The sequence below is a fragment of the Electrona antarctica genome (genome assembly GCF_951216825.1).
Source record: "Electrona antarctica genome assembly, chromosome: 4".
NCBI lineage: Eukaryota > Metazoa > Chordata > Actinopteri > Myctophiformes > Myctophidae > Electrona > Electrona antarctica.
In genome coordinates, this window is record NC_136809.1 from 49257346 (window position 1) to 49269261 (window position 11916).

The 11916-nt window shown below is 47.2% G+C and overlaps 1 protein-coding gene across 2 annotated transcripts; it reads right to left on the bottom strand.

Moving 5' to 3' along the window:
* Positions 1-1067: 1067 nt before the first annotated feature.
* On the bottom strand, positions 1068-11494 carry misp3 (MISP family member 3). Of its 2 annotated transcripts, none has more exons than XM_079498676.1 (3): positions 10208-11494; positions 7889-7965; positions 1068-2097 (listed from the first exon to the last, which is right to left on the bottom strand). In XM_079498676.1, the coding sequence occupies exons 1-3, from the start codon at positions 11376-11378 to the stop codon at positions 1990-1992; spliced, it is 1356 nt and encodes a 451-aa protein (XP_079354802.1). In that variant the 5' UTR covers positions 11379-11494; the 3' UTR covers positions 1068-1989. The 2 variants fall into 2 exon arrangements, with proteins under 2 accessions (XP_079354802.1, XP_079354801.1); XM_079498675.1 differs by having other exon boundaries at positions 7889-7968.
* Positions 11495-11916: the final 422 nt, after the last annotated feature.

Sequence of the window (11916 nt, forward strand, 5' to 3'; positions counted from 1 at the left end):
GGAGTCAACCCTTCCGCATAGGCGTCGCTTCAAATGATGTGACATCATGGCTCTGAGCGGTGTGCACCCCTCAAAATAACACCGTGAGGAAATCATTACCAGTGGAACTTCAAACGAGGCTATGCGAGGAAAATGAAGAGAATGGCTGAAGAACCCACCACACCGTCTAAGAAAAAAACCAACGTGTGCCGACTCTGTGGAAATAACTTTGACAGTCCGTTAGAATGGTATACTCCAGCAACCAGTGGTTTCTGCTTCTGGTCGACACAATAACAGTGCTGCACTGGGGGGAGGAGAGACCAGGGCTGACGGACAGATCAGTGAACCAATCCAGGGTGTGCGCAAATCTGAGCCGCGGCCCTCCCATCTAGGCCAGAAATGTCTAGCGTTAGCTCAGGCTACGTCATGTGTGACTCGCCCACCTATCATCAGATCATCTGTACTGTACAATGTGTACATGTCAGCTGTGGATAAGATATCAGCATGACACGCCACTGAGGGCCGGGAACGCAATCTGACTGAATCGGCCTGCATGGGAAATCAAAGTGACTCAACACCAAAAGTCAACTCAGACAATGCAATTCTCTATAACGATAAGATTATATTCACCAATACACTTTATATTCATGTTTAATTAACAACACTTCCATTGTGTGTGGACTGACCTCATGCTTCTTTCTATGCATGAGGAGTCCAAGCTACTTCTTTTCACCTGACAGGGGAGTGTTTCCCCGGTTGGACGTAGCGTGTGGAAGGAACACGTTATTCCGACCAGTTCCTTTCCCCTCCATCAGGCGCCCTGCAGGCTGGCCAGGGGGAGGTAGTATAGAGACCAGGATTACTGCATGTTTTTTGTGAGGGTACCTACCCTAGGGGTCACAGGGAGTTTGTTTTTTGTGCTATCCTGAACTGTTGAAACTGTTGCCGTTTACATTTAGTAATCTAATAAAGTATTAAATTAATCCATCAGAAGAATCACCAGCACTCACGTAAAAGTCCTTACAGTAGGTAGACTAGTTTTTATTTATTTATAGGTATAGGCATGCTGTGCAGCATACGGACATTTCGGCAAAGTCTTCAAATGCATCCATAGTCAGGGGCAGTGCAATGTATTATTGTTTGTTTGTGTGTTATTATGTAAATATGTAACCAGTGTTACCAACAATTAAGATTAGTGTTTTTTTTTCCTGTTATTTTTTTTTGTAATTATCATAATTATTTGCAAAAGCTCAGTAAATAAACTATGGGAGTAGAAAATAATCTCCCAAAATTCATATTCATACGAAAAATCAGTGCTTCATTTAAACGTTTAGTAAAACACATACAACTTCAATGTCTTTGAAATCACAGAAAGATTATTTTCATTAGATAGGCTTATGCCACTCCATTCCAATAACTATACAATAACTAATAATTCTCCTTTGTCGTAAAAATAAAAAATCCTCCAACAAGGATAAGGTTGGAAAATCGGATCTGGAGTTCGGATATCCTCCAAATGTATCTCACTCCTTCCAGGTGCAGTATTAACTTTCTCTTCCTTTCTTTACCGAACAGCTCTGAGCACAGTGTGTGTATAGGTGTCCGACACGGCATGGTTTCACTGTCCTCGGCGCCGTGCCGGAGCAAGGTCGCTTTCTTTGCCTGTAATCACTCAGGTAACCTGCTGCTGCACAACATGGCCCTCCCTCAGGAGCACTCCTCGCTCTCCTGCCACCCTGAGGGGCTCTTGAGGGGATCCAGTGCTCCTCGCCCCTCCTTTTTTCACTCCATCAGTCCTCCTCAATCCTCATCCACCTTGGTTATTTTTCATTCTCTGCACCCCAGCGACTCTTGCTTATCCTCAGCTGACTTTCTCCTAGCAGCCGCTTTCATGTGTGCCATGCAGTCCCTCCGTCTGTTGAAGCCGTCTGTTGAAGCCAGCCAGCGGTCTGTCTCCTCCTCCTGCCATCTTTTCCATGCTCCCTCGTCTCTCACCGCGGCCGTTTCATGTCAGTTGTCCTCCTCTCTGTCTCCGTCTCCGTCTCCGTGGCCGTTGACCAGGCCCAGCTCCCAGCGCTGCAGGAGAGGAGTCCTCTGTCTGGGGGTCCAAGGAGGACTCTGAGATGGGGTGAGGGGAGGACAATGTAATCATATTAGTAGTAGTAGTAATAATAATACTAAACGTTATTTATATAGCACCTTTCATGACATAAATGCAGTGCAATGTGCAAAAAAGAAAAAAAGATAAAAGCAAAAGCATAAAATAACTTTCAAATAAAAGCAAAAGCTTTGATATCATAGAACATATAAAACAACATTAAAATAACGGCAGAAAAACAGTGAGTACATGAACAACAATACAATATAGGTCTTGAGCTGTGTTTTAAAAATGTCTACAGAGGCTGCCTGTCTGAGGTGTAAATGGGAGTTTATTCCAAGCTGTCTGCCTGTAGAAGCAGAAAGCTGCTTCACCGTGTTATTTTCAAGTGTAGGCACTTGGAGCAGGTCAGCAGTGGAGGACCTAAGGGGGATTGGAACATCTAGGCAGGCAGTCATAGAGGTAGGAAGGTGCAAGACCATCAAGAGCTTTATAAACAAGTAAAATACATTTTAAATCAATCCTAAAAAACAACCAGGAACCAATGTAGTGAGGCTAAAACTGGAGTAATATAATATGTTCTCTCATCTTAGTTTTAGGGTACATACAGCCATGGTACATAGCCTACAGTAGACCACATAAGACATGGGCGTCACAGCCGTCACACCCATGTATGGTGAGTATGACTCTCACAGATCTGTGATAATAACTGGCTGTTTTGTTGTTTTTTTCCCGCTTGGATGTCCGCGATGCGTTATTATGCTCCCACCGCAGTTAGAAAAGCCCCACTTTGATTGGCCAACTTGGTTTCCCCTATATGAAAGTCTATTGGCCGTTGATTGTGTTCAATTTAGGTCAAAAATATAGTAAAACAAAAAACAAAAAAAGAATTGCGTGCGCGTGCACGCAAATGCATGTGAATCCCCTCCCCACGCTCATCCCCCCCACCTTCAGATTACTAATGACATCCCTGATGCCATCAGAGAGGAGAAACACAATAATGGTTCTTCTCCACGGCAAGGCCACACAGTTCTTAGTATCTCTAACATCTCTTAGGCCCTAAGACACAGCCAGGGTGCATACAGTAGACCACATCAGACCTATACAGCAGCATTTGACACAGTTTCAATCCCCCTTAGGTCCTCCACTGCTGACCTGCTCCAAGTGCCTACACTTGAAAAGAACCCGGTGAAGCAGCTTTCTGCTTCTATAGGCAGACAGCTTGGAATAAACTCCCATTTACACCTCAGACAGGCAGCCACTGTAGACATTTTTAAAACACAGCTCAAGACCTATATTGTATTGTTGTTCATGGACTCACAGTTTTTCTGCTGTTATTATAATGTTGTTTTATATGTTCTATGACACACCCTAAGACTTAGGGTGTGTTCGGAAATGTGCCCCGGGACTGTCCGGGAGTGCACTCGCCTTTTAGTTTACATTGGCAGTGCGCTCAGTGTGCCTATATCCGAACACACCCCACGATTTAGAGATATCTGTTGCTACGTCTTTGGAGAATGGAGATAATGGTGAGAGCCGAGAGGCAATCAGTGGGGGGAAGGGGAGGTCAGATATGGTGACCATAAAAAAAGATTATAATAATAAACTGGGAAAATAGCAGTTCTACAAGCTCACGATGCGTCCGAGTTATGAGCCATTTTCGACAATTTCTTACACATCTAAGCACTCAAAACTAGTGATATTATTTTAACAACAATCTGGTAGGGAATGTTGAAAAACTCAACACTAGATTAGAGTGTTTTACAACGAATACGTGGACTCAGTCAGTTCACCCTGCTTTAAATGGAGACGATGTGGGCCAAACTGGGACATCTGGCAGACGTCCCTGCATCGGCCCAGGATTGTCCCGGTTTTGTCACCGCAGGACAGAATGGAGCTTCTCGTATGCAATGCTAATGGCAAGCTGAACCACACATAGCTAATTCCTCCTAGCGCAGCGAAAACATGCTAATGTGAAGCTGAAATGCAGAGGCACTAAAGCCTGATGCTGCATGCACTCATGGCTAATCAGAGGCACTAGTGTTCAAAGAGATACAAAGCCGCGAGACGGGTTGTACGAATCACTTGGATTGTCTGGGAACTCTTTTATTGACTACAAACATACAGACGCCACACACTCACTCACTCACCCCTCTCTCTCTCTCTCTCTCTCCCTCTCTCTCCCTCCCACTCTCTCTCTCTCACTCTCTTATTCTCTGTCCCTCTCCCTTTCTCTCTGGTTTCATTTCCTTATCACACTAACGGCATAATGATTCGGTCTCCCTAGGAGAGTTCAAAGCCATGTTCAGATCAAACAGCGTAACTGAATTCGAGTGCATGCGGTTGCTGGCTTTTTGTATCTGTTGTCCCTTGTCTGTTTTAATTTGCTGTATTTTCCTTTATTGTTCCTTGTTCCCCATTTGCTATTCTACAATGTCTTTGCATCCTTGTAATGGTGTGCTGTCTTGGCCAGGTCTCCCTCGAAAGAGAGATTTAAATCTCAAGGGCTTTCCTGGATCAAATAAAGGTATAGACAAGCCATTTACTTTGTGTACATTTGCATTATCAGCAGCACTAGTCTGTGAGTCATGCTCACTGAGAGAGAGAGAAGTTCAGTGTTTATTCACTGGGCCCTGTGCAGTCCGATGCAGTTCCACACCTCTGTGCATTATTTAGAATAGCTAGGAAGTGGAGAAATGCTGATCGGGGATCAGTGAAATCTTTTAACACTTGAGTGTCTGTGAGGTCTTTCTGACCCATTTTGAGATTTTGAAGTTGATCATCTTTGCCCGTGAAGCTCTCAGATGGTTTCCCCCTTCCATGACTTTTCCTAAATATCTGTGTTTTATTTATCTGAAACATTTTCTAAATATGAATTTAGGCATACCATATCTGCCTATTAGTTTTCGGTCAAAATGACCTCTGTCACCCTTCCTAGTTTCCTACCCCACAGGAGTGGACTTCACACCTCCAGACAGCCCATTGTTCAATTTATGGCTCTACCCCGCTGGGGGGGAGGTGTCAAAGTGTCTGGAGACAGTAGCCAATACCATTGCAGGGAAAAGAAAGTCATGCGAGTGTTAAGTGAACATGTGCTTTGTATGGTTATATGAACTAAGCTCAGTTCCATTATTTTAAATACTTAAGCCCTATTTTAAACATTGTTATGGTGGTGGTGTCGTACGAAAATAGTGAAAATGGCTCATCTAAAGCTCGCAATGCGGCGTGTTGTGAGCGAGTAGATCTGTTATTTCTGATATTTTCAAAAGAAAACTGAAAGTTTAGAAAAATTAGGACATGCTAAAGACAGGGAGGCCGGGTTGAAACTGCAATGCGTAGAGCTACTTTCAAACCTGGATAGTTAGAGCGATGCGATTACATACAAAGTCAAAGTCAATGCAAAGACGAGAAGTCACGCGAACGGGTGATGCAAACGAAGTGAACAGTCGCCTTTTATCTTCGCTCCGGCTGGAGAAAAAACAACTGAAGCGACGTTCGCTTCCCCCAGGCTCCACGCATCGCGTCCTGACAGCCAGTGGCGTGCACAGACATTTTGAGGGGGGCAGGTGCTCAAGTGAAAAAAGGGCACCTTGTGCGGCACGTGGAACCGGCCTGCTGCCTTAGTAGTGTGAGATTTATAGATTTTGGGCCATAAATAATATATTAGAAGCTTTAAATCCAGAGATGGTCGATGTCACCATGGGTGTACACTGTACAAAACAAAAATAAAATGAACAAACTGTACAAAAAACTAACCTTCAAAAGGGCACTTTGCTGTCCAGACTAGAGGTGCTTTATCATTCAGGTGCTTTAGCACCATTTGGTGCACGCCGCTGCTGACAGCCAATCAGTGTTGGTGTTTTTCGGAGCCCCGGTGGTTTTATTCATCCAAAAGTCCTTTGCAAAGACATAGGAACTATGCCGCTCATAAATTATATAGTAGCAGGAATTATGTTAAATATATATATATATTGACGTGTTTTCTGGCTCAGCTGTTATAGGTGTTTTTTTTCGAGGTTTAACGAGCGGGTTCGTTTGGTTACACTCCCAAAGTTAAATTACTGTGTACTTTTTATATCCGTTATATCAATCATATAGGCCTATCAATAATTAGTTTGTAAATACATCAAAGATGCGAAGATAATCCATTTCTACTGGATGAAGCCTTGGCCTGGAAGAGAGGTCATCAGGTGGTCTCCAACCTTCTTAGAGTGTTTCAACTATAGGGTGTCAAAAATAATCGATTCATAATTTCCAAAAATCTATTATTATTATTCTATTTTTATATATTTATATTTTATATTATCTATTTTTTTCTTCCCCAGATTTTTTATTTAATTTTTTTAGATTTTTTTTTCCTGGTTCCAGTTACAGGAGTTTTCACTACATGGTGTTTGTGATATATGAAATGTAAGCTTACCCTAATCACAGTAAACATTGTGTACTTTTTCAGTTCAGCACAGCTGAGGTGTGTCTATCAACTAGGAGCCAGCTGACCCTTATGCAACAGGCATCAAGGCAACTCGTTAGTGTGAGTGTGTCTCTAGTCTCTGTGCCTAACACAAGTGATTGAGTTCAACCTGTGCAATACATTATGGGTTTCTGCATACTTTGCATGTGTACATTCTTACTACCAGCTAGCCTAAGCCTACCAATTTTATTCATTTTACAGCAGTTTTTACTTGAATGTATTGTTCTGGTAACTGAGTGAGAAAAGTGTCAGACTCAGTCAGAAGTTAAAATGTTTTGTACATATTTAAGAAATGTACTCCGCTTTCATGTCACAAGACTGGAGTAGATCGTGATGAAATCCTATGTAATGAATCGAGAATCATTTTGAATAGAGAATCATTTTGAATCTGGAAAAAAAATGCTTTTGAATTTAATTATTTTTTATTTTGAATCGAACCGTGACCCCAAGAATCGGAATCGAATCAACACCCAAAGATTCACAGCCCTAGTTTCAACCCTCAACCAAGGCCAAGTCACTGCCCTTCTCCTCCAGGCTTCCAGCTATAGACAAGTCCACGGAGCGGCGCCCCGGACGCAGCCACCCCCTGAGGCACAACCAGCACCGCGAGAGAGGGCCACACCTGGCCAACAGGGAATGTAGATGTAGTAGTAGGTGCAGCAAACCAGTGCTGACCACACCCCAGCGACCGCCGCGCCCAGGGCACCCCCCCCCCGCGGACGCGCCCACTGTCCTTTCTCTCATGCCAGAACTAACAGGAAGCTCTCTCTCTGCCTTGTGTGTTCTTGGGGGATAGCAGGCACTGAGAGGTCTCTAGGACTATGGTTTGCCTCCTGCCTAGGGTCCTCCTATACGTCTCACCAGACTGTACGGTGTATAGTGCATGATGTGTCCGTCCTTGTCCACACTTGGCCTTACTCTGGTGCATTTGAGTCAAGGAAGCCATCTCTGCGTCTGTGTCACTGTCGTTGTTGTTGTTGTTGTCGTTGAAACTGTCAATCAATAATCAATAATATAATGCACCACTCGGGGGAGGGGGAAGAGAGCTACAGATCTCACATGGAAGAGAGTGCAACAGCTGGAGCTAATTAAGGGACTTGCGCGACCAAAGTAAAGCGATTGAAGCGACTGGAAACAAATCTTCAGGTTTGAACGCACCTTAATCTTAATAAGAGAAACTCCCACGTCATAGTTGTTTCGGATATGTGTCATTTACGACATGCATTGTGTGAACAAACACGCAGTACTATTAACTCATGGAAAGTGTTGGGCGTGTTTGACCGTATGATGACTATACACAGTCAAACAGACTCACCTCAGTCAAACAGACTCAGACTCACCTCAGGCCAAACAAGCTGCTGGTCTTCAGTGTGGGCTGGAGGCCACATGACGCCCAGTCTGCACAGGGACTGGCGTGCTGCTGGGAAGGACAGACGCACGCACACACACACGCACGCACACACACGCACACACGCACACACACACACACACGCACACACAGAGGGAACAGGGAGTGGAGGAGGAGGGTGGAGGTAAGAGTCATTATAATGTTTCTGTGATTGTTCTCTTGTTCTCTTGTTGTTCGTAGCCTATACTCTCCATTAACCCATTGAGACCCGAGACCAGATTGTACAAGATCTCTTCTAAATCCTGACAGTTTTCAGAAAAACGTGTGCATGGTGGTCAAATGTTCAAGTGAAGGACCCCCAGAATGATCTGTATTTGGCCGAGGACACCCATCTGAAAATATGTTGTTCCAGCGACCCCGGCCCCCAGAAACAAATATTTGAGTTAAAAAAAATTGCTGTGAAAGAAGATATATATATATTCCAAGATTTGCACACATTTTCACGACTTTCCAAAAATAGCAGATCTACAAGCTCATAGCGCGGCACTGAGTGCTGCGCTATGAGCTTGTAGATCTGCTATCTTTCAATAGCTAAAGTATAAAGGGTCTTAGCGGGCTAATTACGGTGGAGAAATGAAGCCTGCTGAAAGTGAACATGTCAGAGCAGCAGAGAGACATATAGCAGCTATTACTGATGAAGAAGAATAGCCTATAATAAAGAATTATAAACTCATCAGCAGTGGTTGTCCACCCTTTTCATATCAAGGCCCATTACTTATTTGGCATTTGAGCCACGGACCACCATCTGATGAGATTTAGCCTCTCAGACCCAAAACCTTGACTATTTTGATGTCGTTGACATTTTCTTCTACATTCTCTAATTGTGTAGACGTCTTGTAAATTAAGTAATGCAGATGTCTAACAGTAATATAACTCTAAAAAATGTACGCTCTCACGAGTTAAAGATCTATAAGGGTCCATTTGGTTACCAACTCTCCATCATTTATGTAGGTGGAGACCACCTGGAACCCCCTCAAGGCCCACTGGGGGTCCCCGGACCACTGGTTGAGAACCACTGCTCTAAAGCAATAGTAAAGCCTGATGTATGGTGTATACATCAGGCTTTACTATCACTTTACAACAGTCCTATATCAAGCATTACAAGACAGTACTGAGCCATACAGCACAACTCTAAAGGTGGCCTTACACTAGCCGATAATCGGGCATTTGAAATCTGACAGCACCACACACTACAGGATAATCGGAGCGGGGCCGAGCAAATATCAAACATTCTTGATGTTGATCGGGCCGATCCCGATCGCGCGCGGGGGGTGCCCGATTGAGTCGGGCACCCCCCGAGCGTCAAAAATGCCCGATTATCGGCTAGTGTAAGGCCACCTTAAGTAACACAGGAATATTATGCATACCGGTAAATAGTAGTATTAAAGCCCCCAACAATATGTGTAAGTTACTGCAGGCAGTATACAGCAGTTGTTCCCAAAGTGGGGTCCGGGGACCCCCAGGAGTCCTTGGGGGACTCCCTACTCCCCAGCTAAATGATAGTTTGGAGCCAAATGGACGCTTATGTGTCTGTAACTCTGAGAGTGTACAAATATTTGTACATATTGTACATATCTTTTCTAATGGGGGTCTGTGGGCTAATTAGTGTCAATTTGGGGGTCCTTGACAGGAAAAGGTTTATTTGGTTCCTTCCTAACTATCTATCATTTAGGTGGGGAGCAAGGGGACCCCCTGGAACTCCCTCGAGGACCCCTGAGGGTCCCTGGACCCCACTTTAAGAATCACTGGGCTAGACAAACTGGACGTATAGGATCCTGTCCTGATGATTGGCCTGTTTTTGGAAGCGCTTTGTGAAGTTGGTTCTTGCTGACAAGATAAAAGGTCAGGACGTACACATGACTCAGGAGTTTCTGCTTTGCTCCTGGCTCCTTCAACCAGCCTGACGCTGCTTCTACAGTACATTTACGTGTTTGAGTTATTATGGCGCCGTTGTATTTTTCTAGTTGGATAGGGAGGCTTATTTATATGCTCTCTGGTGTATAGAATTATAGCTGCTAACAACAGCTAACATTGGTTTCTAGTGGCTGTCCTCAGCTGTACCACCGGCTGTGGGGGAAATAAACTAAACGATGTGCTCACTGGACTGTTTGAGAGGAGGTTTTATCATCTCGCCACGCACCACAGATATTAAATTATTTCACGTATAAGTGCATAAACACACGTGGGCACGCGCGCGCGCGCGCACCCACACACACACACAGGCCCAAATCTCCCCCCGCTCTGCACTAACCTGTCGAGGGTCCCGTGGCCCTCCTGGAGGAGAGGACAGGCGGGTCAGGAGGAGCCAGTCCATTCAGCAGCAGAGGAGGAGGAGGAGGAGGAGGAGGTGCTGTGCTGACGGGCGTCACGTCTCCTCCTCTGCTTGCTCCTCTTCCTCCTCCACCTCCTCCTCCTCCATACAGGCAGCCCCTCTGCTTCCGGAGGTCCCTCTCCCTGTCCTGCGCCTCGCGGATGTCCCGGCCCACCTTGTCCAAAGCCGCGGCGGAGGAGCGGAGCTTGAAGAAAGGGTTCTCCCTCGGCGGCGCCGCGGCAGCCTCCTCCTCCTCTTCCTCCTCCTCCTCACTCCCTATTAAATCGCCCTCGTATTCTCCGGCGAGGGACGACGACGACGGGGGATCGAGAGCTCCGTCGACGATGTCTGAGCCGTCGTGGGCATGGCGGCCCGGCGGCCCGGAGTAGTAGAGTCTGACGTCGTTGCTCTCCAGGATGATGACCTGACAGTCGGCCCCCTCGGAGAAGCCCGGTCCAAGCATGGGAGACGGACCCGGGGTCAGGAGGTCCGAGCTCCGTCTCCTCTCCGAAAATGAGCCTCTGGGGGTGGACGTGGCCGACGAGCCGTCGCCCCGGTTCTCCGGGACGGAAAGGTCACCGGGAGAGGTCAACCAGGGCGACGGCGCCTTGCTCCGCCCCGACAGAGTCAACGACGGGCCCGCGGCCTCCTGGAAGACCTCGAAGAGCTTCTGTCTCTCTCGGAGCTGGCGGACCGTCCCTCGGTCGTATCCGCCCGACACCGTCCCGATCTTGACCAGGTCCTGTTCCCGCTGCGTGTCGGCGTGGATCTCCCGCTGCATCTTCTTCCCGGCGTAGTGCCGGTCCTTGCCCTGGTTCCTCTCCGACTTGGCGGGCGGCGGCGGCGCCTGCCCGCCCAGGACGGACCTCCTCAGAGGTATCTCCACGTACTGCGGGGCGGCCGCCGCCACCTGAAGCCCCCGGGACCTCCGCAGGCTGCCCTCGCGCTCTACCGCCCGCCGGATCTCCTTCTCGATGGGGGTCTCGCCACCGGCCGGGGGCCCGGCGGCGGTGTCCGTGTCCGTGGTGGGGGTATCCAGCGTGCCGCATGGAGAGAAGTCCGCCGACAGCCCGCTGTCACTCTGGCTGTCGTCGTAGATGTCGCTTTCCATCCTCGCGGTTCTGCTTCGTTTGGAAATGGATATAGTTGAATGTCCTTCGACGTCGTCGTCTTCAAGGTTTTCAGCTCTCGTTCTAAATCCAAACACTCGTTCTTCCTCCGTGTGGTTCTTCTCCTTCTCCCCCGGCAGCAGCACCGCCGCCTCGTCAGTGTCAAGTCCACCTGCTGCGCTCTGTCCAACTGTTTGCCTGCTTTCTGCCGTCTCCTGCTGCTCTGTGTTTCTCCCCGCCCAGCTGGCCTTTATTTCTCCCACAGACACAACACGGGCAGAGCAAAGAGTACCTGCCGGTCCCTGATTGGCCGTCCCCATGGCAACGGCCGCCAAAGGTGGCAGGCTCTGGCTGCCGAGCACCTGTTGTGCTGCTTCCTGGTTCACTCCCATGGGGTCATGTTCAGGCTGGCTCTGGAGCAGCAGCTGCTGCTGCTGCTGCTGCCCCCTCTGCTGTTTCCCCGAGGAAACTGCAGGCTGTGTTGTTGTTGAGGCTGGTGATGATGGCTGACTGCTGATTGGAATAAACAAAACAGGCTTG

Bases quoted from the DNA above. Each gene is read 5' to 3' on its own strand.
- misp3 (XM_079498675.1), bottom strand. From the start codon at position 11,378: ATGGAAAGCGACATCTACGACGACAGCCAGAGTGACAGCGGGCTGTCG. The intron at 7,969-10,207 runs GTTAGTGCAGAG...TGTCCTTCCCAG, and splicing joins GGCCACGGGACCCTCGACAG to CAGCACGCCAGTCCCTGTGC. The intron at 2,098-7,888 runs GTGAGTCTGAGT...ACCCCATCTCAG, and splicing joins AGCAGCTTGTTTGGCCTGAG to AGTCCTCCTTGGACCCCCAG.